This window comes from Juglans regia, chromosome 1 (genome assembly GCF_001411555.2).
Source record: "Juglans regia cultivar Chandler chromosome 1, Walnut 2.0, whole genome shotgun sequence".
NCBI lineage: Eukaryota > Viridiplantae > Streptophyta > Magnoliopsida > Fagales > Juglandaceae > Juglans > Juglans regia.
The window spans coordinates 15,101,627-15,129,177 of NC_049901.1; the positions used below are offsets into that span (position 1 = coordinate 15,101,627).

General features: G+C 35.3%; 2 protein-coding genes across 2 annotated transcripts; one reads left to right on the forward strand and one right to left on the reverse strand.

The window, feature by feature from the left end:
- Positions 1-4,670: 4,670 nt before the first annotated feature.
- LOC109010621 (TLD domain-containing protein 2-like) lies at positions 4,671-9,096 on the forward strand. The gene is made up of 9 exons (XM_018991502.2): positions 4,671-5,011; positions 5,101-5,238; positions 6,014-6,534; positions 6,642-6,714; positions 7,140-7,220; positions 7,295-7,358; positions 8,353-8,440; positions 8,532-8,616; positions 8,754-9,096. The coding sequence occupies exons 2-9, from the start codon at positions 5,110-5,112 to the stop codon at positions 8,835-8,837; spliced, it is 1,125 nt and encodes a 374-aa protein (XP_018847047.1). The 5' UTR covers positions 4,671-5,011; positions 5,101-5,109; the 3' UTR covers positions 8,838-9,096.
- Positions 9,097-9,732: 636 nt separating this feature from the next.
- On the reverse strand, positions 9,733-21,086 carry LOC109010620 (asparagine synthetase [glutamine-hydrolyzing] 3-like). The gene is made up of 14 exons (XM_018991501.2): positions 20,925-21,086; positions 20,506-20,644; positions 20,208-20,303; positions 19,986-20,127; positions 18,880-18,975; positions 14,792-14,886; positions 13,533-13,694; positions 12,337-12,417; positions 12,023-12,244; positions 11,766-11,900; positions 11,112-11,192; positions 10,825-10,911; positions 10,531-10,638; positions 9,733-10,366 (listed from the first exon to the last, which is right to left on the reverse strand). The coding sequence occupies exons 1-14, from the start codon at positions 21,002-21,004 to the stop codon at positions 10,136-10,138; spliced, it is 1,755 nt and encodes a 584-aa protein (XP_018847046.2). The 5' UTR covers positions 21,005-21,086; the 3' UTR covers positions 9,733-10,135.
- Between the last annotated feature and the right edge of the window lie 6,465 nt (positions 21,087-27,551).

The following is a 27,551-nucleotide window of genomic DNA, read 5'->3' on the forward strand; positions in this document are numbered from 1 at the left end:
ATCAATTTGTGAGATCTCTATAACTATAACACTTCTCAGCTTCTCTTCTAATTTTCAATATCCTATCATTGCGTATGTTGACGACTCGTGGCAAATTAAAGGAAAAGAAGATAGAGAGAGAAAAAAAAACTATAGGAAAAACGATAACAATAAATACCCTTTTCTTCCTCAAAAAAAAAATATTATCTTCTCGTTGAGATCCCTAGATTTTATTATTATTGTTATTATGCTATTTCTCTCTTGTTTTTAACTAGATCGTTAGATATTAATACTTTGCATTGTATTTTTATGCTTCTACACAACTATCATTAAGTTTAGTTGACCGCTATTCTAAGTTGAGAAATGTTTTGGTTCTAAAGAAATTTTATAAAAATAAATTCATAAATTAATCTAATTTGATATGGTGTGTTAGATTGTAAAATTTTCTTATAAAGTGAATCTAATATATTATATGAAGATATGTCGATTTATGAAAGTGTTTTGTAATTATAACACTTCTCTTCCAATTTTTGATAACCTATTATTAACCTATCATTGCAATCACTAGATATATATTATTCTAAGATTTATATTTTAAATTATTTTTCTAATATCTATTTGTATATTCTAAACTTATTGCTTATGACGGAAAATATAATTTTAAAAATAAATTAATAATAACTGTACTTATGATTAATTGTGTCACAAAAAAATTATATCAGTAACAACATTAACAATTAGAAATAATATGCTAACAAAAGCCAAAACAAAAACTTTTATTTATTATTTGGTCTTGTTTGGTTACATAGATAAGATGTGATGAAATTTGAGTAAAATATTATTAGAGTATACTTTTTTAATATAATTTTATTTTAGAATTTAAAAAGGTTGAATTATTTTTTATATTTTATTTAAGAATTTAAAAAAATTATAATAATTAAATAAGATGAGATGAGATGGATACTATGCAAAAAGATAGAGCTTGAGATGAGATGGATATAAGAAATTTTAAATAAATAAATAAGTAACATTTCTTAGAGGAAATGACCTGTTATTAACTGAGCACAGTGATATTGCTCATGGCTTTTGGCAACATTTTTCATAGATTTTTTTGTCATCCAAGCCTTCAAGGGAGCATACTAATCATTGTTTGAGTGAGGTGGAATCAAGAATCTGACATGAGGCAAAGCTTGGAAAGGGAGTTTCTAAGTGAAGAAGTGAAGACTACTTTGAAGCAAATGTCACCCTTCAAGTCTCCTGGACTCGTTGGGTTTAATGCTAGTTTTTATCAAGATCATTGGGAGATTGTTGGTACTGATGTTTGTAAAGCTGTGTTGGAGTTCCTTAACAAGGGTACTATGCCTACTGGACCGAATCACACTCACATCGCTTTGGTTCCTAAGGTTAATTCTCCTATCTCTATGAATGAGTTTAGACCTATTAGCTTGTGTAATGTCTTGTACAAGTTAATCTCTAAGTTATTAGCCAATAGAAAGAAGTGGGTGCTGTCTAATGTCATTTCATGAAATCAAAGTACTTTTATTCCTAGTAGACTTATCACAGATAATATTATGGTTGCCTATGAGATTTTACATACTATGCAGTCAAGACAAAAAAGCGAAGTGGGCAATATGGCTATTAAACTAGACATGCCTAAAGTATATGATAGAGTGGAATGGGATTACCAAGAGGCAATGTTGCTCAAGCTGGGATTTGGTAATAAATGGACTGGTTTACTCATGACTTGTGTCAAATTTGTGAGTTACTCAGTCAAATGCAATGGGATTCCAGGGGAAATTATTATTCCTTCAAGAGGATTATGCCAATGGGGTCCATTGTCTCCATATTTGTTTCTTATTTGTGCAGAAGGGCTGACTTTTGTCTTTCAACCTGCTAAAAGTCAGGGAGATATACAAGGGATAGCATCTTCAAGAGGGGGCATAAGGATTAATCATCTATTATTTGCAGATGATTGTGTAATTTTATGTAGAGCTAAACAAGAGGAATGGTATAATGTGGAACAAATATTGAAGAAGTATGAGAGGGCTTCTGGGCAATCTCTGATCAAACAGAAAACCTCTTTATTATTCAACAAAAACACACAACCAGAAGCTAAGGATCTCATTATTCAGTCTGCATAGGGAGTGGCATGGGGAAATTATAACAAGTATTTGGGCTTACCAACTGTCATTGGGAGATCCAAATATTATACATTTCGAGGTTTAAAAGAAAAGATTTGGAGAAGGATTTGCAGTTGAAAATCTGTGTTGCTCTCTTCAGTCAAGAAAGAGATTCTTATTAAAAGTGTGTTGTAGGCTAGCCCAGCATATACCATGAGTGTTTTCAGACCTCCATCTATTCTATTAAAGGAGATCGAAGCCATATTATCTCAGTTCTAGTGGAACCACAATAAATTTGTAAAGGGAGTGCATTGGCAGAGTTGGAAAAAGATGAGAAAAGTGAAAGATAAGGGCGGTCTTGGGTTCAGAAACTTAATTATCTTTAACAAAGCCTTGCTAGCAAAGCAATTATGGAGACTTCTGAATGAACCTTTTTCTTTAGTAGCTCAGATTTTTAAGCACAAATATTATAGTAACTGCTTCTTACTTCAGTCAAAAATTGGATCATGTCCTTCCCATATATGCAGAAGTATTTGGTCTTCTTTAAACTTAATTAAGGCAGGTTCTGTGTGGAGGGTAGGGAATGGGGAGAACATTCATATTTGGTATGACATGTGGATTTCTATACCTTTTACTTATATGGTGCAAACACCTCCAATTAGTTTAACCTCGGGAAGTAGAGTGACAGACTTGCTGGATATGGAGAAGCATGAATGGAAGTCAAATTTGATAGAGGCAGTCTTTACTCCAGAAGATGCCAAGTTGATTTGCAGTTTACCATTGAGTATTAGGGGTGCAAAGGATAAGTTAATTTGGGTAAAGTCCTTAAAAGGGATCTTTATGGTCAAAAGTGCATACTTTATGGATACTGAGCTTAAGGGACAATCTCGAGGGCAGTCTTCTCACGAGGCTAGTGGAGATGAGCATTGGAAGAAACTATGGCAGCTACAGGTTCCTGGTAAGGTAAAACAATTTGTATGGAAGGCTTTCAATAACATCTTACCTACAAAACAAGTTTGGTAAGAAAGAAGATCATTACAAATGGTCTTTGTGCAGTTTTTATTCAAGAAGATGAAACAATACTGCATGTCCCTAGGACTTGTCCTGCTGTAGTGGATGTATGGGGGGAATCTGTCAGTCTTGTTAGGAAGTGGCATATATCTTATGATAATTTTATGCTTCTACGAAGGGATTTGTTTCAAAGATTGGAAGATCAATAGCTGGATCAAATTGTTGCTATGATGTACAAATTATGGATTAAAAGGAATAAATGGGTGTTTGATCAAAAATTCCAAGCTCCCTCTACACTTTATCAATCTGCTTTGGATGATATTGCAGTCTATAAGGAAGTTGTTTAGTTTCAAAAGCAACAATACACTGGGAATGGAGTCCAGATATAAACAGTTGACAAAACCTTATGGAAACCAGCTGATGATCCTTTCTTTAAGCTTAATTTTGATGCTACTTTTATTTCTAATGATAGTATTATGGGGATTGGTATTGTTCTGAGAGATTGTAGGGGGGATGCAGACGTGGTGTTAGTAGCTCCTAGACGATATGTTGCCTCTGTGTTTCAGGCATAATGTTAAGCATTGCTTCAGGGCTTGCAGTTGTGTCAGCAGTTGGGATTTCATCATGTAATTTTCAAAGGTGATGCCAAAGAGGTTATTGATAGCATACTTGGTACAAACTTAGATTACTCATGAAATGGTCAATTGGTTGAGGACATTCAGTTCATTCTTTCAAGGCACATGGGATGGAAGTTAGTGTTTACAAAGAAATGGAAATAAGGCAACTCAAGCTGTTACACAATTGGCAAAAAGGCTTTGTTCTGAGTCAGTGTGGGTTAAGGGAGGACCAAGTGAGGTTATGTTTGTTATTATGAGGGACAAAGTTTCTAATGTTTCTTGATGATTAATGGAAATTGATTATTTCAAAAAAAAAAACTTAGGTGTCGTTTAGATAGTGAGTTAAGATTAGATAAATTAAGATTAAAATTAAGAGTTGAATAAAATATAATTAAAATAAATTTAAAACAATTATAATAATAAAATGACGAGATATTTCTCGTATCATCTCAACACAAAATTGTACGTTGAACCACCCTCGGAGTCTTTGTGTTCTGCACTCTGGTGTAGAGATTTTTATATTTTGAAAAAATCTATACAATCTCTTACTATTCACACAATCTCTACATATCACATTTTTTATTATTTTATAATTTTTTTCTTTTATCAAATATTTAATATATGAATAACGAATAAAAAAATTAAATTAATTTAAAAAAGTAAATTTTAAAAAAAAATTAAAAGTTTAAAATAAATAAGGTATGCGAGGTTGGAAAGATTTTGTAGTATTGCTCTTTTATATTATTGAAAGAATAAAACTACTTTACCTCTCCATTTTGATCATTCTATTTGATCGCTGGTTAAAAAATTTTTTTACCTAGTGATTAAAGATTTAATTTTAAGTGTGTTGGTGTATTTTTTTTATTTTTTAAAAATATTTAAATGTATTAAAAAAATACGAAGAATAAAAAAAAAACCACTCTTGAAATGAAACTTGCAGGTGACGACTGATGATAAAACTTGCAAGTAGTCTAGACCGCCAGCAGAGAAAACCCGCCATTGACGTCCATTACAAGACCTCCCTCCCGAGTCCATCACTCACCCACCGAGTTGTAAGTTATGCCAAAGTTGAGGTTTGGTGGCAACAATCACTTTGAAAAGTACCCTCTGCTGAAAAGAAAAAATGTTTCTTTGATCATACTCTTTCTTCTCCGGTCATTTCCTCATCACGCATAGTGGGAAAGCCTTTATGAAAAGAGAGATAAAGAGGTTATAATGGTATCCTAGAGCTCGTGGCGAACTTTCTAGTTTACAGAAGCGGAAGCCAAAAAGAAAGGGAAAAAGGTGGGAATACAGATTCCCCGATTATATATAAACGTGTTGAAGATTGTGAGTAGAAATTCTAATCCTTTTTTTTTTTTTTTTTTTTGAAGTATCGGAAGATGGGTAGACAACAGTACTCGCTGCGGAAAAAAGCAGTTCACTTTGTGACCGATATCGCCACCGTCTTCCTCAACCCCATCTCTGATAAGCCCTCCAAACCTCAACCGCCTCCTCCTCCTCCAGCCGCTGTAAGTCTCTCTCCCTCTACTTTGCCTTGAAAAGGCTTGGTTCTTTTTTTATTCTTCTTCTTTTCGTGGTTATTTATTTTTTCACTTCTTCCCCTTTTTGTTTATTTGATGGAACACTGATAGGGTCTAAGAATTTATGGGTTTTTTTAGTATTCCTCGAGAGGGGCCAGAGTTATGGCATTTTTACTTGCGATCAACAGAAAATGGGAGGTATTTCGTTATAAACAAAACAAATGGTTAGGGTCCATAACGGGAGTCTAGCCCCTGATGGATTTATATGATTGACAAAAGTGATCTGTGCATTGAAGCAAGCTGGATCGAATGGCTGGGGAGTGTAGCTTGAGCGTCGATTTGAAGCAATCTTGTAGATACGAACATCGTCTAATTGATAGTAGTCCGAAATCCAAGTATTGTGTATTCAATGGAGAAATTGAGCTACGTACCAGGCGGCCAGGCCTACTTAACTGGTAAATCTTTGACAAGACCAAGCCCCAGGGGGCATTAGCCCTAATGTTCTTTGGCTCTGAGTGGCATACAATGTGTCGGGCCTAAAGCCAGGGAGCATACTGACATAATGACTTCTCATGCATTAATAACTTGGTAATCCATGATTAGCTAAGAAATATTCAAGAATTTGAATTTTCAAGTTTTAAGTTATAACCAAAGATGCACGTACAAACAAAACCATTTATGCAGAAAAAAACATTAATTTTGCTTGCACGGTGAACTATAATAAGGTTAACTTCAGACTCATCATTAGTCTTTGTTTTGACAGGAAGATGCTAGTGAGACGGAAAGAAGTCAACAAGAGTCAACTAGTGAAGAGAGTTCTGGGGACATAGTTGATGGGCCGGATACTTCGTCTTTTACAGCATTTCTTTACTCTCTGTTGTCATCCTCCGAGTCTGGAGATAATAAAAAGTCAGATGAACAGAATGACGAAGTAGAATCAGACGACCTACAATCTGACCCTGTAATGAAAGAAAGCAGTGGGAAGAGAAGCTTATTTTATAGGGGGAAACATTCGCTCAGTAGAGCTATTTACAAGGCTGCAAGGATCAGTGGCTATCGAAATCAAGAGCACAAGGATGACTCGAAGGCGAATGTTGATGGGAATGATGCTGAATTTACTGGAGTTGAGATGAGACATATGGAAAATGAGAAAGAGTCTGAGGACTTGGTTAAAGTCCCAGACATCTCTGAACCTTCATTGCTTTTTTCAGAGAAAAGTAGAAGTGTGCTATATGCTTCGCTTCCAGCACTTGTTCAGGGGAGGCAATGGTTATTGCTCTATAGGTGTGAAATTTGACTTGTATGAAATTGGATCTTGCTAAAGCTGTACAGTCTTGCTATCACTAAACAATTACGATACTTTTGTCTAATATATCTTTTGTCCTCGGTAGTACATGGAGGCATGGCAAATCACTTTCAACCCTATACAGAAGGAGCAAGCTTTGGCCTGGACTCAGTTTGCTGGTAAATAGATTTTTGTTTTTGTGGAGATTAACTTTTTGACAAGTAATCAAAGATATTGTATTCATTGTGGAGATTAACTTGAAAGTTAGATGTTTTTATCTGCAATTTTGTAAATAAAAGAATCGTGAAGATTTTATTTAGAAGTTCAGAGCTTGGGGAGATGTTTTCCTTGTAATAGAATTCATAGACAAAATTGGATTTAACTAAATCTAAAAGTTTGACTTCTCTGGTACAGCTGTAAATATCATTTTGCAAATTAAGTAGAGGCTTGTAGTTTTGAAACAACTATTCATTTGATAAAGATGACCTCTTTTATTAAGCTAAATCCATAATGTGTTTTTATAAATCTTTTGGGTGTCATTATACACATTTAAATTGAGGATAAAGCTTCTGCACTTATCACATGATCTTTAATATTCTTAAAGGTGGTTGGGGATCGTAAAGGTGCAGTATTTGGTGGCTTGGTTGAGGCACCCCTAAGACCAACCAGCGAGAGAAAATATCAGGTTGCTGCAACAAATAATTATTTTGATTTCATTAACTATCTTACTCTACACATGTTGACCCTGGACATGAACAGGGAAGTAATAGTACATTTGTTTTCACGACTAAATCCGGTGATCCTGTTATATTCCGCCCCACAGGTACTTACTACTGCATTTTAGCTTTTCCCAGCATCAGTTCTCTGATTTTTTTACAGATAATTATATTTTCCAGTTTAAAATTTCTTGAAGCCATGATAAGAATATGAATGGTTATTTTCAGAAATTGAAGGAAAAGATCTCAAATTTGGTTTTTCTTGCTTGCTTTGTAAATGAAGTTCACATCTTATCATAAAAAGTAATGTGGTGTATTAATTTCTTACTTATAAAAAAAAGAGCAATGTGTTGTACAAAATTTACGCTTTCTACCAACTTGGTTCCGAAATGAAAAGAGAAATCATCGCAAGTGCATTGTTAAAAGGCATATATAACTATTCTTTTAGTGCTTGGCTGTAAGAAGTTATTGTACTTTTCTGCCTCTACCTTGGTTAATTCTGCATGGCAGTATAAGGACACTGAATTTTGGTCACTATTGAGGGAAACCAAGCTTTTATCAACTATATGCAATTGGACCAATCCTCTTCATTTCATGACATGCTGGATGTTTATTTTCTTTATATTGCTCAAAGATGTCATTTCTGTGTAGGTTCTTTTCTAATGCTTGGTTCAAAATGTATTAATATTGTATTTTCAAAAAATATGTGTGGTTGTCATATACGAAGTAAGGTCCATGTTGACGCAGAGGGTATCATTTATTTGTAATGATTTTCTGAAACATTTCAATTCCATATTGCTATACAAAGTTTAAATTTGATGAGTTCATGGTGTACGAGATTACTTGAAGTTCTCCCAACTTGGTAGTTGTAGAAATAAATTATGATCATGTTCAATGTGTATAAATGTGGAAAACTATGGAAGATTCCCGAGAAAATGTTACATATATGCATAGACATGCACTCAGCAATACAGTCCTTAACCTAAAGCCACCCTAAAAATGACCGTGTTCTCAAATGGGTGTTGTGTTTTGGTTCAACCTTCCGGTTTGGCTTGGTTTGCAAGATTAGATTTGGCATAATGACATTTAGCCTATGAGCAGGTTTAAATCGCTATTTCACTCTTTGCTCCAATGAATTTCTGGCATTGGGTGGAGGTGGACACTTTGCACTGTATTTGGATGGTGATCTGTAAGAATTCTGCCCCATTTGTTCCTTTTTTTGAAAGGAATCTGTGCGATCTATCAGTTTTGTAACAGTTTCAGTTCCTTCTTTTTTGAAGATTGAACGGATCAAGTTCTGTTTCAGAAACATATGGCAATCCTTGTCTTGCACAGTCCGAAGACTTTGAAGTGAAGGAAGTTGAGGTATGCAGAAATGTACCATCTCTCTCACTCTCTCTCTCTCTCTCTCTCTCTCCAAATAGGGTACGTTTATAATTTTTGACACAATGTCTCATCTATAATGAAAGAAACAAAATCCATAATTTCTTTGTGTAATGCAGTTGTGGGGCTTTGTATATGCTTCAAAGCATGAGGAAATACTTTCTTTAAGCCGAATGGAGGCTCCTGGGATTTGCCGATGGTAAATGCTCTTCAAGCTCTTTGTGGTTGTTAATCAGGTGGCTGCAGCCTGGTACTCTTGCAATAACGCTTGTTATTTTCAAGTTTAACCGAGAATAGGTCTTTTGTATATGCCATGATATGCTCCAAATTCTAGTTGTGCATACATGTCCACCACCCCTGTATATACAAAGTGTCATGCATTGAATTGCCAGTTTTTTTTCCCGGGTAAATGGCAGATTTTGATGGCATACTGATTGATACGATAAGGATTTCCAAGACTCAGACTGGTTGTTCTGGGTATGTCAGGTGCTCGTGTTTTTTTCTTCTTTAATACTATAAAGTCCTCGGCTTAAAAGGAAAAGAGTTTAATGAGTGGGTAGAAACAGTAGGTTTGATTTCTCGTTATTCTCGCATGTTAACATCATTATCAAAGGAAGGTTTTTTTCCTTTCAAGTATCATCCATGTTCCATTTTTCGATTAGTGACATCCTGGGGAATTTTCACGTGTTCCAAGCAAAATGGGGGTGCTGTACTAGCAACATGCTGTGTAGTTTATATGGACTGGAAACACGAACATGTAATTTAGAAAGCTTGCGTTTTCCAAAAGCTGATAGTATGTAGTATTATAACATCTATATATTATATCTCTTAGGTCAACATTTACTTCCATGCTATGGATGATCTGTCAGTTTCTGAAGACAGGAATGTAAGGTTTATCTGTTTATGTCCTTCCCTCTTTCTGGGCTGGGCTGGGCTGGGTGTGAATGAAAAGAGGTGATGAGTTAAGAACAAAGACCAAAGACCAGAGAATATTAAAGAACAAAGACCAAGAATTCGTTTGGATCTCAACGTCAACGCAACTGTAAGTGCACGAGGAACGAGAATATGTTTGTAGTAGTTTGGATCAGCCATAATCGCTCACTGCCAGAATCATAAAAGTCTGAAAATAAAAATCCATTCAAGTTTTCGAAGGTACAACAGGAAACTTGTTACCCTTAAAATGTTGGATACCACACGAAAATGCAGGGAAGGATAAGCACAGGACTCTAGGCTAGCAACAGACCGCAGCGAAGCCAATTTAACAAATAAACAAACAGTTGAGCGAGAACTGCACTGCCACAAGACGTGTCATTAACTAAATAATCTTAATGCAAAACGCTCCATTGGTACAATAAACTGCATAAAAAACCTAGTTCTTAACCGGGGGAAAAAAGCCAGGTAGATTTTGTGTATATTTCTATGAATAGAAAGAGCAACCAAGAAATCGGGTACCTATCCCATCAAGAAAAAAATTGCATCCAGCGGTCGTGTATGTCCTCAATCAAACAACTGTTGTAGCTTTGTCCACAAACACTTCAAGTTTTTGTGGGGAGCCATTTATCAGATTGGCATTCTTGACATCCACTTCTTCCTCATATGCGGCTGCATGAACACCAAGTGCTGCACGACCAGATGGATCAAGATGTTTTGACCATGAGGCATCCCATTCCACAGCTTTTGCAGTACTGCATGCTACACTTGGACCCCCAGGAACTGTTGACCTAGCAGCATTCTGTTCAGCAATTGCAGATAAAAAATGAAAAACATTTACCATCAAAATAGACGGACACTTAAAGCTAGCCAACTTCTGACATATAATGTAAAATATTGATCAAAAGGGGCAAACATGTGAATCTACCCAACACTTGCATTCAATTAAAACATGAAACGTCCCACCTTAGGAAAGAACTTCTCAAATATAGCTCGGTAGTAGTATGCTTCCTTTGTCACAGGAGTGTTTTCAGGGTAAATAAAGCTTGCATGCATCAACATTGCATCTGTTACCTGGCCAATACCATAGAAAAATGAGAAATAGCCACTGTAACCAAGGCATAAGCATCTCTTATGTTTCATGAGCAGTACCGCCAGACAGTTAACTACAGTTCTGGTTCCGAACTGAAATACAGAAACATGGCCTGATAAAGAAATTGGTGTCATATCACAAATCTCAGAAGTTCAAATAGCACATACTTGCTTGTTTGCATGATCCTTCAAGCCGTCGATCCAACTGTACCCAACACCATCACTAAACTGTTCCTTCTGCCTGTACAATATGTGCTATAACCAAAAAAAGAATAATTTCAACAATTCTTCCTTGGATACACAATTTAAATATTTAGGGTACTCATGTCAACTTTGAGAAACCATACCAAAGGCTATATAGGGGAAAGGAAACAAACAAAACATGTAACAAGGTAGTCTGTGTTAGGCTTGACTGCACAATGGATGCAAATGTAGAAAAAGCACAGTATCCAAACCTTTGGCAAATATGGGTTCTGTTCATCATCAAATGCATTGCGTAGGATCCACTTCTCAATTCTCCCAAGATCAGGTCTAACCTGTCATTACACGTGTGGAGGTAACTAACATATCTATATTCAAAGAAGGTGAAAAATGTTCAAACCTAAAAAATTCAGAACAATATTTCATTTTGATATCATATATGGACAATTAGTTCTTAGCAACCACAGTTCTATAAGACAATTAATAGATTTTCTAGAGACCCCTCGTGCTCTATTCAATGCATCAGGTGCCAATACTGAATCAACCACTGATACGGGATATTCTTAGACCTAGAAGTAAAGAAAACCCAGACACATTAATGAAGGGAACTACTGATGCATATCCAAACATAATGGCCCAGAATAATGGCAAAAGAAGGCACAGAAAGCACCCGGGTAAATCAAACATTGTACCAAGTTAACATACACACTAAGGCTCAAGATATAATTGGCAATCACAAAGGCCACTATCAGGTAGTAGGTTTCTATTTAGTGATGATGAGAAAATTCCATTTAACCTTGTTTTGTAGGTAAGAAGCCACTATCCTTAAACAACAGATATTAAACTCTGATCAGTTAGTATCCTTGAACTGAGTTGAAAGCCGAGTGTAGAACCAGAAAATTTTATACCAGTTTCCACTCAGGATCAATGCTCATAGCAATGTTGATGAATTCTTTATCTAAAAAGGGTACTCGAGCTTCAACACCCCAAGCTGAAGTTGATTTATTGGCCCTCAGGCAGTCATAGAGATGAAGAGCTTTAATCTGTAGAAATATCATAAGCCATCAAAAAATTCGGCATAATGACATGACAATTAACATAATCCAGCAATGAACACAAAATAATACAATACAAAAGGCTGAAAAAGATACAGAGCATGGGATACCTTTTGACATGTTTCTTGGTGAAACTCCTCCTTGTTAGGTGCCTTGTGGAAGTACAAGTAACCACCAAAAATCTCATCTGATCCTTCTCCAGAAAGAACCATTTTCACTCCCAAAGACTTAATTTTCCGAGACATAAGAAACATTGGTGTGCTGGCTCTGACAGTGGTCACATCATATGTCTCAATATGGTAAATGACTTCCTCAAGTGCGTCTATGCCTTCCTGATATGCCAAAGAGAAAAGGCACTTAATCTTTAAATACTCAAACGCACTTGATAGATCTGTCTTCTCCAGAGAAAAATATATGGGATTACCTGAACAGTGAAGTGAAATTCATGATGACGAGTTCCAAGATAATCTGCCACCTCTCTGGCAGCTTTCAGGTCTGGAGAACCCTGAATATTAGAATATGGAAAACTAGCATTTAATTAAATAGAAGATAATCTAGAAATATAAACATATTAAAAATGCGATTACACTAACACAGCCAATTGGCACATAACAAAAACACTCATAAACTAGCAACTTTGTGCATCAGACACAAAAAACTTCAAACAACTAAGGCATCAATAACCAGGTCAGTTCACTCTGTGCTCATACATAGGCCACACACCAAATACAAATCACACTCTCTTCAGAGGTATATCTATAGATAGCACTAGAAGCACCTAGACACCAGTTTTCTGGTCAAAACATCAAAACATTGTGGAATCCATAAGGCATAAGCCAAACAATAACCACCTTTATCAAAGTTCATTAACAAGCTTATGAACATTCAAATGTGAAATCCATAATGGTCATAAGTATGCAAACTCGACACAGAACAATTAGCCAGAGGGATGAATATTGATTACTTACAATTTAAGCAGTGTAAACAAAGAAAGTTTTAATCAGTCCTTTATTGTGGTGCCAGATTAATCACATCCAGTATTCTGACATCACGCACGATCTCCCCTCAATGTTTTCTTTAAGAACATCAATGCCATTTCATAACTTGTATAAATTAGGTAGGGCTGAAACCTCTAAGGAACAAAAGAAAATTCTTGTTCGTTCTCAACAATTTCTGATCTCTAGTAGACCTCTTACAAGGATTCGAATCCCAGATCTGTGACAATTCCCCTCAAACAATGAAAAACTACATGTCATGGCGAAAGGTACACCTCAGGATCAAATTAAATCAGCATTGATATAAGACCCAAGATTAACCATTTAATTTTGCAAGTATGATGAAAATCGCCTAGAAGTTATCGTAGTGATTACAGCCTATCACATTAGGAGATTGTCCAATCAGTCTGTATACATTACCAAAAGGAAAAACAAAATAAAAATAAATAAATATTGGAATACAAGATAACAACAATGCATACTGTCCTCTTAAATGAATTTCATTTTTATTTTCTCACCTACATATTTGTGTAACTAGAATCATCAAAGCATGTCCTGGGAGAAAGGAAAAAAGCGAAGAAAAAGGATGGACCAGACATGGTTATCTAACGTGAGAAGTATTCACCTTCAAACCAATGCAAAATGTGTGTAGCTGTGATCCCCACTGACAAGCAGCTTCTGATTCTGCCATATGGCGGCTAGCCACAGAAGCAACAAGAGAGGAGTCCAGTCCTCCAGATAAAAGTACACCAAATGGCACATCAGTCATAAGTCTCTTTGTCACAGCCTGCACGATTTGAGAGTGAAAAAAAAAGAATGAAATTAGAAATATTACAAACCCAATGATACAAGATAACAACCATGTGGTGCCTCTATGTTTAATGTGGTGTACTTGGAACAAAAGGAATGGCCGCTGGTTTGACAACAGGGAACAGATGATGGAAGGGTTTAGGGACTTTTGTTACTTTGGGCTGCAGCCATTGTGTCGAATGGGACTAGCCTTAATGACTTTTATGTTGATTTTCACAGCACTTAGCTTGTAATTAGGTTCACCTCTTGTATACTTCCTATGTACCTAGGTTATGCCTAATTACATGATTAATAAAATTTCTTACTTATCAAAAAAAAAATATTGCAAACCCAATGAGTACAACAACAGAGGTGCACAGCAGCCGGTTGAAACAGAAAATCAGTAACATACAAAATCGCCAGGAAGAAAGAACTGTCAAACTTAGATAGTAGTGCACAAAAAGACAGAACTATCTAACCGGTAACTCCATATGGACAATTGAAGCGTTCTCCTTTGAGATAAAGAACTTGATATTAGCTTCAAAGGTTCTCCTTTCCTTTTCTTTTCTTTTTTCCCCTTTTTCCCCCTTTCTATATTCTATTGCATGGTAACCATATATCTTCCTTGAAAGAGCTCCAATTCATAGGAATACAGTAATGTGCTTAAGAATCAGGATTTGCATGCATGAAAGCAATACCAAAAGGAATATATCTAACACTAAATTAAGTTTTTTCTATATAGAAGTTATACTGAATGAAGAAGTTATTATGTGATACTTAAAAGCTACAAAGCTTTGTTTTGAGTTGATTAACATGCATAAATATATAAAAGCCCACATACATTTACACACGTATATCCAAAGAATCCAATCCAACCCAACCCACCTTTTATTCAAAGGCTAAGTATAAAATAATGTTTACTCAATCAAAAGCAAAGACTTCAATGCCAGATTTATACATCTAAGAACCATGAAAACATAAAAGGATAAACTAATTACCACAAACAAAAACAAAGGATCTAGAGCTTTTCTTTTCTTTTTTATACGTAAGAATTAAAGGATCTAGAGTTTAAGCAAGAACAAGTGTGGACCTTGCCTTCTCAAAGGCCTTACGTAGAAGTATGGGATCATATGAAGTTGAGGGTACGTTCTCCAAATACCATGGTGGGTTATACCATCTTTTAAGGCCTCCTGTAAACATGTTGCAGTATATACAATAAGCAGTTTGTCCAACATCAAAAAGAACTTAAAGCATGAAAAGGTTTGAATTTCTAAGATTTATCTACAAAAAATCGAAAAAGATAATAATTAAAAGTAATTTTATTTTTACAGCCGAAACCGAAAAAGACAAAGTACAATATTTTTTCAAAGCATAGCCACCAATCCTTTAAAAGCTTTGCCCGATCTTGAGTAATGTTGAGTTCCCCATGTGAAACTAAAATATAATCAGGGTGCAAATGACATTTCTTTTTTTTTATAAGTAATAAATTTTATTCAAAGAAATAGGCATAAGCCTCAGTACACAGGACGTATACAAAGGAAATACCTACAACTTCTAGAAACAAAAAAGAAAACTACCACCATAAAGCTAAAACAGATGCAGAAAATTATCCGCCATTACAAAAGCTTTAGTCCAAGAACTCAAAGTACTCAAGAAAAAAACCCTAAGATCTCCCAAAGAACGTTCTCTATCTTTGAAGCATCTCCCATTTCTTTCGAGCCAAATGCACCACATAAGATAAAGGAGGAATCATTTTCCAAACACACATCGCCTTCTTACAGCCCTTCACACCCTTCCACCCTACCAATAAATCCACCACTTCCCTGGGCGTAACCCAATGTAATCCTGTCCAACTCAAAACCTCGTTCTACAAGAATCTTGTCACTTCGCAGTGAAGGAAAAGGTGATTTACAGATTCTCCATCCTTTTTGCGCAAAACACACCAATCCGCAATAAACAAACCTCTCCTTCTAAGGTTTTCAGTAGTCAATACTTTGCCCAAAGAAGCCACCCAACAGAAAAAAGCAACCTTAGAAGGAACTTTCACTTTCCAAATACTTTTCCAAGGGAATACGCAACTACTATGGCTTGACAAAATTCTGTAATAAGATGAAACTGAAAACTTAGCATTTCCAGCAGGAATCCAGACCATACAATCCTCTCTATCTTGGACCAGTTTTGAGTTGTAAGGTTTAACCAGCAGAGCCTTAACTTCATCCACTTCCCAGTCATTACCATCTCTTTTAAAAATAACATTCCATTCAACCCTATTGTTACTACTGCAATACAAATCACAGACAGCTGCATTTTGATCCCTTGCAATTCTGAAAAGGGCAGGAAATTCCAGCTTAAGAGCAGTATCCCCACACCACAGATCATGCCAAAAGAGTATCCTCTTTCCATCTCCCATCTTCAATCTGAAATTATTGGAGAAGGAATCCCAACCTTTTCTAATAAATTTCCACAAACTAACCCCGTAAGCTCCACTAGATGCTTTAGAACACCAACCTCCTCACAAACTTCCATATTTCACATCTATCACATTTTTCCATAGAGCTTTGCTCTCCAATTAATATCTCCAAAGCCATTTCCCAAGTAAAGCTCTATTTTAAATCTTTAATCCCAAAACCACCGTGATCCAACGGTTGACAAACCTTCTTCCAACTAACCAAATGATACTTCTTTTCCTCACCTATGCCTCCCCATAAGAAGTTTCGAAATAAACTCCCAATTCTCCCTTCAACCCTTTCCGGAAGAGGAAAAAGAGAAAGGAAATAGGTGGGCAGGTTAGACAGAGTACTTTTTATAATAGTGAGTCTACCCCCCTTAGACAAAAAAAAATCATCTTCCATCCAGCTAACCTCCTTTCAATTTTTTCAATCACCCCATCTCATATGTTTACAGCTTTAAAAGAAGCCCCCAAAGGAAGTCCAAGATACCTCATAGGCAATGAAGAGATTCTGCACCCCAGTAAGTTTGCCAAATCTAATAAATTCTGAACATCACCCACAGGAACAATTTCAGACTTCGATAAATTAACTCTTAACCCCGAAGCAGCTTCAAAACACAGCAAAAGTGCTCTTAAAGCACGTATATTATCCAAATCAGGCTCACTAAAAAGCAGGGTATCATCAGCAAATAACAAATGAGAAATCTTTAAATTATTCCTTATCTCATTACCCACCACAAAACTGGACAGAAAATTACCCTCCACAGTCTTTTCAATCATTCTACTCATGGCATCCATGATCATAACAAAAAGAAAAGGCGACAAGAGATCGCCTTGCCTAAAGCCACAAGAATTACAGAAGAAACCAACCGGTTCTCCATTCACCAATATAGAAAATTTTGAAGTCGAAACACAATACTTCATCCACGATCACCATTTAACACCAAAGCCATATCTCCTCAATAGATAATCAGGAAAATCCCAACTTACATGGTTGTAGGCTTTTACCATATCCAATTTAATAAGAATACCAGCTTTTTCCAACTTCAATCTACCATCCAAACATTCATTAGCAATTAAAACAGAATCTAAAATCTGCTTACCTTTCACAAAAACATTTTGAGATGGTGAAATTATCCTCTCCATCACCCTACTCAAACGATTAGCCAGCACCTTGGAGATGATTTTATAAATGCCATTTACTAAACTAATAGGCCTAAAGTCTCTTATCTCCACAGCCCCTGCCTTTTTAGGAATAAGAGCAATGAAAGTCGCATTCAAGCTCTTCTCAAACTTCATATATGAGTGAAACTTGGCAAACACCTTCATGATATCATCTCTAACAACATCCCAACAATCTTGAAAAAATGCCAAAGAGAATCCATCCGGTCCCAGAGCCTTATCCTTGTCCATACCCTTTACCACGTCTAGAACTTCTTCTTCAAACTCTTTTTCCAACCACATAACTTCAACCTGCTCTATTGAGTTAAAAAAAGGCTGTCCAGTTTTGGTCTCCAAGAAAAATTCTCTGAAAACAACTGCTCATAATAATGCACAATGTGGGCCTTAACATCTTCTTGGTCCTTAATCAACCTGTCCCCGTCACGAAGAAACTCTATCACATTATATCTTCTATGAGAGTTCGTCATTTGATGAAAAATTTTGGTACACCTATCCCCTTCCTTCAGCCACAACACCCTCCATTTTTGCCTCCATGAAATCTCTTCCATTAGTGCTAAGTTTTCCAAATCAAAAACCACCCATAATTTTCTGGTTCTATCCTCTTCCGAAAACAACCCTTGCACCTCCTTCTCTTCCAAAGTTTGCAACTCCTCCTTAATACGCTTCCTCTTGATATCCAACAACCCAAACTCCTCTTTATTCCATCTCATCAAATATAATTCAAGAGATTTCAACTTTCTAGCCCAAACAAAACTAGGAGTGCCCGAAAAATTATAGGAATTCCACCAACATCTTACCTTTTCCCCAAAACCTTCAACCTTTAGCCACATGTTCTCAAATTTAAAATGACTTCTTCTACTCACAATACCTCCACAATCCAACATAATGGGAAAGTGATTGGAGCACAATCTCAGCAAAACTTTCTGCATCAAACCAGAAAAATGGGCCTCCCAAGTAGGCGAAACCAGAAACCTATCCAACCTAGAAGAAGATCTACCATTAGACCAAGAATAATCTCCTCCCACTAAAGGTAAATCTATCAGATTTAAATCAAAAATTAAATCTCAAAAAGTAGCCATAGCACTAGAAAAAACTGAATCCCCTGACCTCTCATTAGGAAACCGAGTAAGATTAAAATCCCCTCCAAAACACCAAGGTAAATTCCACCAACTACAAACACCCGACATTTCATCCCAAAAAAGATTCCTTCTACTATCCACATAAATGACATTTCCATGCAGAAAAAAAAAATAAAGTTATGTTAAAGCCCTTGCAGAATAAAACACATAACAATTTTACAATTCATGGCATAAATGTTTATTTTCCTTGCTCAGAACATTCAGTTAAAGATATTAATAAATTCTTCATCAACATGAAAATTTTGGAGCTGACATCTGTCTTCAAAAATCCTAGACATGATTGAGAATTTAGGCCCAACCCAGAACAAAAAGGTTAATCCATCAACTTTGAGAATGCATACCCAATGCTTTGTTTACCATCAGAAAAACAAGAAAGAAAAACTTTTCTATTCATTAACTTCATAGATGCATACCCTGTTTGCTAGAATATATATGCCCAGGAAGAAAAGACATGAATCTTTCACAATCATCGCTCAAAGCCTTCATTTCTGATGCAAACCATACTGACCCTGAAATGAAAGGCAATACATTAATTCCAGTGTGCATTCCTTAATAATATTTAAAAGAATATATAAAAACGAAATGGCCAGCTAATTAAGATATTTAAAAGAACATATAACAAGGTACAAATAAATTAGATCATCAATTATACCAAATTGAGTTAGACTTTTAATTATAGCTGATTAATATCTCACTGAATCCAAGGAAATGAAAAATCTGTATGTGTATAAGCATTGTGCTTTTTCCCAATCACGTATGTCAAATGACCATTCATTGGCAAGGATCAAAGTATACATAGGTTGTGACTAACCACCCAATTGCAATTTACACCAAAAACAATAAAGCTAATAGACAAAAAAAAATAGTCGATCAAGAACAGGAACAAATGTAGGTCAAAGTATAGCTAATAAAAAATGTCATTCACACTAGTAGAAGAATAAAAAGATAGCTCCATTCTACCCCTTATTTGAGACTAACAAAGTACAGTCTTCTAAAATCAACAAAGCTTCACCAATATAAGTAAAATCACAGAGGCATATAAATGGAATGGTAATAAACATACTAGATAGATCTTATATGATCCAAATTGACTAGAATAAAATAAAGTAGCATTAGCATGCAACCAGTCTAACACCAGATTATTTATTGTAATCAGTGTAAGTCTGTATCAACAATAAAACTTAGCAATAAAGAAAATATTTCTAAGCACCTTAAGCTTGGGAGGCAAGCAAGATCATATAATGCTTTGAAAATTCATTATACCAGCTTCATGAAGAAATCGTGTAAGGGAATTAAAAAGTCCATTGCCCAAGATATTTCTATAAGATTCTAGAATCTTAGACATTAAATTTTTTCTGATTCTCTCACATGTAACGTGTTGAAACAAAAAATAACAATACATAAATACAAAAAGGACGCTGGCTGATGTATGATAGCAGAAAATTCAATAATTCACCATGTGTGGATGCCAATCTCAAGAGAAAAATAACATTCCGCATACCAGGATGAAGTTACATACCATCAAGACCCCAACCGATGTAAAGTGGGGTAATTCCAATAGCATCACGTGCTGCAATAAAACTTTTGTCTCGAGTGTCAAGAAGGACAAAGGAGAACATGCCATCCAACATGTCCACAAAATTTTCCCCATACTCTTCATACTGAAAAAGATAAGCAGCTAAGTTTTCAATTGCTTACAAGATGGCCAAGTACTGAGGGCCCGAGATTCTCAATTACTTACAAGATGGGCAATCACTTCACAGTCGCTTCCAGTTCGAAACTGATGAGACTTCAACTTTTCTCGTAATTGTTTATGGTTGTATATCTCACCATTAACCTAAGAACGAAGTTCCAAAACTCTAAACTGAGATTTTCTTAAAATTAAGTAAAGATTTCCACCGACTCTCTATAAAACAGTATACTGAAATTTTCAAAGAGAATAAGAGCCTAAACTATATTCAAGAAACGTGAACACTACCCACTTAGGTTGAAACCGAGAGCTTGCAATCTACATATCATTACTCTTAAAGAAGATTTACCGTGACAATTACTGTCTTGTCTTCGTTGTAAAGTGGTTGATCTCCTGAAGTTGGGTCTACAATAGCCAATCGTTGATGAGCAAGATAACAATCGCCATGACAGTGCAGACCGCTCCAATCAGGACCTCTATGGCGCAACCTACACTTTTAAATAATTCTATTACGCATTTCATTCTCTCATATAACAGTAGAAAAACCATATACTCTGCATCCCCAAAAAAAAAATACATGCAGTGATAGAAATGGTGGGGCTTCAATTAGCACGAGTCAGCTAATTACGACTCAAAACACTGGGATAATAGAAACATACTCTTGGTTAATAGAATCAAACGTCAAAATCGTGTACATTTTGAACCAGACCAGAATCGTCCACATTCAAAATAAATAAGCTACAAAAAAAAAAAAAACAGAGAGAGAACCTCCTAGACAATTCGATGATCCGGGAGCGTTTGGCCTGAGAATTTTCGGTGCAACCAAAGACAGCGAGTATTCCACACATGGCTGGCTGGCTGCGGCGGCTTCCCTCTCTCTCTGAGTAGGAGACTCGGAGCGAGAGACAAAGAAATGGAGAGAGCGAATAATAATGAATTTTTTGTTTTATATTAAATCGCGGCCGTTGATTCTGTCCAGTTTTGAAAAAGATTCATAATATTCTTTTTCTAAATATAATAATATTTTGAAATGTAGGGTTTCTGGCCTGTAATGGGAATCTAGTCTTCGGATTCCAGCCGCCAATGCAAAGTAAAAAGATTCGGAGTACCATTCATTCTTTTGCTACATCCCCCGATTCCTCCCTACTTATCACGGGATTATTAGTTAGATCACTTTTAAATAAATATGAAAAAAGCTATTTGCACCCATAGGATTGAGCATTGCTACACAACTTTCACTACACTCCACACTTCATACTTTTTTAAATTTTTTAAATTTTTAATATTTTTTTTAAATTTTTTTTTGACTTTATTCTTTTTAAATTATTTCAAATTTTTTATTCATTATTCATATAATAAATATTTAATAAAAGAAAAAAATAATAAAAATTAAAAATAATGTGGAGTGTGGAGTGTTAGGAGGTTGTAAAGATTTTTTGCATAGGATTACCCCGCATACACGGGCCTCCACGTGGATGCTAGAAGAAACACTGCGTTTCAATTTATGAAATCCCAAGCGAACATTCACCTTCCCCTTCATGCAAACACTCTCATTCGTCACCCTTCATGACCTCTCTGCTTCCCACTCACGAAGAGCTTCACCACTAGAGATGTAAATTCAAACTAAAAAACTAGTCCGGACCAGACCGGACCGGTTTTGAACCGGTCCGATCCGGGACTGGTTCTTAGAATGTGAAAACCGGCCAATTCAGGTTCGGTTTCGGTTTAGGGATTTTTTGGACCGGACCGGTTGATAAAAAAATATTAAAAAAATATTTTTTTATATATAAGTTTTCTACAAAATATTATATATATATTAATATTAATATATATAAGTTTTATATATAATGTATAATTATAAATTTATACATTAAATGTTAATTTATAATTTCATATATATATTCATATATGAAATAATTTCATATTATAATTTATAAATTATTACATTAAATGTTAATGCAATATATAAGTTTATAAATAATACTAATAGTCTAATATAGACTATAGACTATAGTTATACTTATAATTAATACTAAAAATTTTTACTAAAAGTTTATAACTAATACCAATATTAAATATATAATTTATAACTAATATTAATATTAATATATAACTTATAACTATACCAATAGTTTTAAAAAAACCGAAAAACAAGACTGGAAAACGGTAAAACCGGAAGTACCGGTTTAGGAGGGTAACCGGTGCGTAATCGGTTTTGAAAAATACAAAATCGGTACATACTGGTTTGGTCTTAGATTTTGTCCAAAACCGGACCGGTTACACCCCTATTCACCACGGCGAGACCTCTGCTTTCCCATCTTCTTCACCACGAAAACAAGTTAGCATTCTCAACTTCATATTCTTCGTATTTCGTCTTCATCATTGTGCCATCGTCCTTCCCCATCTCACGAAGCCCGAAATCGTAACCCACGAAGAGCTTCCACAAAGAGCATCATTTCGGCGAATGTGAAGGGATCCTCTTGTCGTGGATCCAACCGTGCCCTACCATTGTCTTCACCCTTCCCACAAAACCCGAAACTCTAAAAAATTCGCAAATGTAAAAAAAAAAAAAAATTCTCCCTAGAAAATTCTTATACTTTCTTGGAGATACTTGACCAGGTATTTTCTATGTTTAATTTAGGTCTCTAAAATTGTAACTAAAATGGTTTAGTTTAATGCATTTCAAATTCTAACTAAAATGGCTGGTTGTTGAATACTGTGATCTTGTTGGCTTAGTTTTTCAACTAAAAGAGCCATTGCAGTGGTAGGTGAATAGGCAATTTTTCGTGGTTGTAAGTTGGATCTTCTAAGGATACAAAGATTTTGAAGTGAATACCTTTGGATTGGCTGACCTCAAACTGGTTTTAGGACTTTAGATTTTTTTTTTAAGTAGGTTTTCACTTGGTTACAAAATCTTTGTGTTGGTTGGTTGACAACTACTATATTAGTAAGTCTTATTACTTTTGTATGTGTGGTATTCCATTGATAATTAACTTGAGTCTTTCTCAGATTGGTAATATTATGGCTGCATGAGAATGAATTAAACTTGGTTTTATTTGTTACTAGACAAAAAAAGGAAGCATCCAACGCTATGATTGACAATGTCACAGTTAAAAAACTTGTATGATACAAGTGGTTTTTTATGATACACTTGTCGGCATTTATGTGCAACATAACAGAATATTCAAGTGGTTTTTCATGTTTATGATTGTGATTTTGGTTCAAGCTAGAATGTCGTCGTCATCATCATTGTCTTCTTCATCTTCTACTAAACATACTTCGAGTCAACCATTATGCTATTGTAAGGTTGAAGCCATATTGAAATACTCAAATACTAAAAGAAATCTCAGACGACCCTTCTTAGGATGTCCAAAGTACAACAAAGAGGTAACAACATCATTTGTGTATCTAACATTTTTTGTGAAAAATTATTAATATATAGTACATCTAACATTTTTTTATTTGTATAAAACTATCAGGGATTACTGTACTGCAAATTTTTCAAGTGGGCAGATAGTAATTAAAAAGAGCTCAAACTTTGAGAAAGAAATGATGAATTGTTAAGGAATGAAAAACACATCAAGAAGATACTCGACGATATCGAGAAAATGAAGATTAAGGTCCTTAAGAGTGTGGATGAGATCAAGAAGAGAAAGATGTTGGTTCGTGATCAAGAAGTTGAAATATGACATTCAAGAACACTACTCCGGGTGTATTGGATTTTTTCAGTTGTTGTGTCATGTTACCTCTTAGTGTTATGTAGTGACCGACAGTAATTGAGACATGTTTTTTATTGTATGTATTGATAAATTTGTCTAATGTTAGCTAATGTGATATGATGTAATTTTTGTGAATTGAAACGTGTAATGAGAACTGAAGTATGCTAGTTTGACAACAATTTTATCTGGTTTTAATTCTTTTTATCTGCTATTGAAGAAATACATTAACAACAAACTTCAGGTTTAAGATATGAATAGGATTTGAATATTCCATAAACGACAAATCTATTTAGAATCAACTTCAGTACCTAACCTAGAAAAAGTACAAATATGTTCTTATTCCAAATAAACATACAAATAAACATTAGAACCAAATCTCTAGAAGAAAAACAAACTGGGTAACGATCTCTGATTCCTATTCTAATAAACAAACACAAATATGTTCATACTCATTGCTCTACAATATTCCATAAACAACAAATTTATTTGGAGTCAACTTCATATTTCCACCCTTTTACAAACTGTCATACCATCCAAAATAATATAGTAATTTGTTCCAAATCCACAAAATCACAAATCTGCCATTTGTTCATGAATTACATTGAATACACATAAATATTCTAAATATCAAAATTGGACTATCTTAGTATGCCAATTGTCTCATCGAACCCAACTTGCAATGGTGAGAGCTCATTCGTCCCAAGTTGTACCGGTTATGATTCATCCAATCCAAGTTACATCTGTAGCAAATAATATTAATTTAAGATTGTGATATCGACATTACTATAAAAATATGTAATTATTAAGAATTTTTACACTTTGTGAAGTACCAAATAAATTCCTACAAGTCGCCACGATTGGTGTATCTCCTCTATCTCGCTAATAAGCAAATAACAAAAAATAAAGCACATTTCTCAATCTCTGCAGTACTAAATTACTCATTACTCATGTAAATTACAAATAAACATGTAAAGTAAAAAAAAAAATCCACATGTTTGCATTTCTCTTTCACTAGTGCTTTTTTCATCTTTGTTTAAACTTTTCACATGCGTTTCTCCATTCCCGATGCTCTCCTTAGCGATGGGGTCTGCCTTTCCCTCTCACGACTAGTGGACTGAGTACTTTTTTTGAGCTACTACCTGTAGTTGTGTTATTTGCCGTACAACCAACATTAGAACCCGTGACCGTCATTGATGGGGGTTCTTAGTTATCACCATATAAGTCAATCATTGCAAATAACTTATGTGTTGCATCCACAATATGCTTTTCTGAACCCATTGTAAGAGTAATAATCTTATAACAAATATTAAATAGACTTGAATATCGGTTAGCATCTGCCCGCTGATACCCTGCATCAAAGCTGCTATGGATTAACGTGTATATCATTTTGATGTCCTTCTTCTATCGCTCTTAAATGCATCTATCTGGCACAAATTTAATCTCGTTACATTTGAATACTGCCAAAATGTGCTTACACAATATCTTCATCATCTGAAATAACCCACAAGAACACTTTGCAGCTGTATCTTCCTCACTAAAGTCCACATAGTGTGTAACCTGCTTTGTAAACTCTTCAACACAAATTTCATCACTTATGCAATAGGTCTTTACAATACCATCACTCTTACGTAACTTTGGATCCATATCAATAATGCCGATAATTTGTTGTTGAACTTCCCTGAATTTAGCATTCATGTACAACTTTTGAAATCTTTTTTCAGTTGGAGATCTAGATATACATTAAAAAGTGACACTAAATGAGTGGAAGTCTGCTGCAGTTTCATTCTCAATTTTCTTTTTCAACACGTAGTCAAACTGGTCGACAAACTCTATCAAATTTGTCATAGCATGAACATAACTGTCAAAAAAGGCATTCATGCTCTCGCTTCGTTATGTTGTACTCATTCTAACCCAAAATACGTCTTTCAAGAATGCCGATGCCCAAAATTTTGCAGCCAAGCAATCTCATACAAGTTGTACATGGTGATTAGCTAATCATAACTCTCTTCAAACTCTTCAACACTTTGAATGTCATATACAGATTTCATCAATGCAGTTTACATCCCATTTTATATAAAGCATGCGAGCTAGGCTTTTCAGGAACTTTTCCAGTATATGCCACAAACAAAATCGATGTTGATTTTCTGGAAATACAATGGCAATCACATTTTTCATCGCTCTGTCCTGATCTATGATAATAGCTCTTAGAGCTACACCATCCATACACTGCAACCAGGTCTGGAATAACCAGACAAACGTTTTCGTATCTTCACTGGATGTCAATCCTGCACCAAATAGAATTGACTGGTCGTGGTGGTTTATACCAACAAATGCTGCAAAGGGTATCTTATATCTATTAGTCAGATATATGGTGTCGAATGTGACTACATCACCAAAATAATGATATGATGCCCTACTACGGGGGTTTGCCCAAAAGATATTATTTAACCTTTTGTCATCATATAAATTCATCAATGCAAAGAACTAAGGAATTTTGTACTGCATCCTTAAAAAATATTCTTGAAGCGCACCAGCGCCATCTTTCCCAAGTCGCAGATGTCTTGTCTTATTAATGTAATTTCGATAATTATTTTTAAAAAATGTGAGGTTCTCGAATCCACATGCGCCAATGACAAGAGATCCAAAGTTTTTATTCATCCGGATACCAGCCAAATAGTTTGTATCTAGGACTCTTTTTACAGAGTTACTAACTTCTCTATTACATCGAAAAAAGTGAAATTTAGTTGGACTGAGGTCATGGTTATGAATATTATGAACTGTTGTCAACCTAAACTTTCCGTCAACTCTTAAGGCATTAATCTTTGCCTTACATTCTGTCTTTCCTGTCAGTCATGGTCTGATGACATTTAAGATCCTATTATGAGCCCACCACTGGCACAACCAAGGGTGGTATATCTAACATTGTCGTCCTCTCCCTTCTCAGTCCTTCTTGTCATTACTCCAAACCCGCATTTCTTAACATACTGCTTATAATAACTCATTACTTTTTCAAAAGAATTAACTTCATCCCTGACTTTGGCTCCTCAATCGTATCAGCACCAACTTCATCTCTAACTGAGATGTCCCAATAGTGCCATCATCAGTTTCTCGTGAATTTGGTCTATTTTCGTCTCCATCTTCAACTCTAGAGAAGGTACATGGAATATTAGTTTCCTTATACTCGGGTGTTTCCTCTACACCAACTCTTCTTCTCGTAGTGGAGCTTGTAGTCATGAGAAGAGTCGGATAACCAGTATTCTACAAAAAGAAAAAAAAAAACTATGACATTACACTTTAACAAAAAAAAAAAAAAAACCTGCTTTAAAAAAAGAAATACATTAACAAAGTTGCATCACCACTTGAATATTGTTTGGATATTGGTAGCCATATGGATATGGCAAAAAAGCAGGTGACCCCGCAGCAATTGGTCCATAGTAACCGGGCATGTAATTTGCGAAGTTTGGACAAGTTGACGCTATGTCTTTATCACTTCTTCTCATTTTTCAATAAAGAAAAGATAACTTTCCAGGATCCTGAAACAAATAGTCACTCTTAAATAGATAATTCATATCATTGTCCACGAGTAAAATAGTCACAAATAGCTACTACTCCAGGGGCTTGGGGGTATCATGTCCCACAAGTAAAATGTCATTTGACAAGTGCCCCATAGAAGGGC

Excerpts from the sequence above, each read along its gene's own strand:
- LOC109010621 (XM_018991502.2), top strand. The coding sequence starts at position 5,110 with ATGGGTAGACAACAGTACTCGCTGCGGAAAAAAGCAGTTCACTTTGTG. Across the intron at positions 6,535-6,641 it reads CAATGGTTATTGCTCTATAG|TACATGGAGGCATGGCAAAT; the intron begins GTGTGAAATTTG and ends TGTCCTCGGTAG. Across the intron at positions 8,441-8,531 it reads CTGTATTTGGATGGTGATCT|ATTGAACGGATCAAGTTCTG; the intron begins GTAAGAATTCTG and ends TCTTTTTTGAAG.
- LOC109010620 (XM_018991501.2), bottom strand. The coding sequence starts at position 21,004 with ATGTGTGGAATACTCGCTGTCTTTGGTTGCACCGAAAATTCTCAGGCC. Across the intron at positions 13,695-14,791 it reads TACGTAAGGCCTTTGAGAAG|GCTGTGACAAAGAGACTTAT; the intron begins GCAAGGTCCACA and ends CAAATCGTGCAG. Across the intron at positions 10,639-10,824 it reads AGGATCATGCAAACAAGCAA|GTAACAGATGCAATGTTGAT; the intron begins GTATGTGCTATT and ends GGTATTGGCCAG.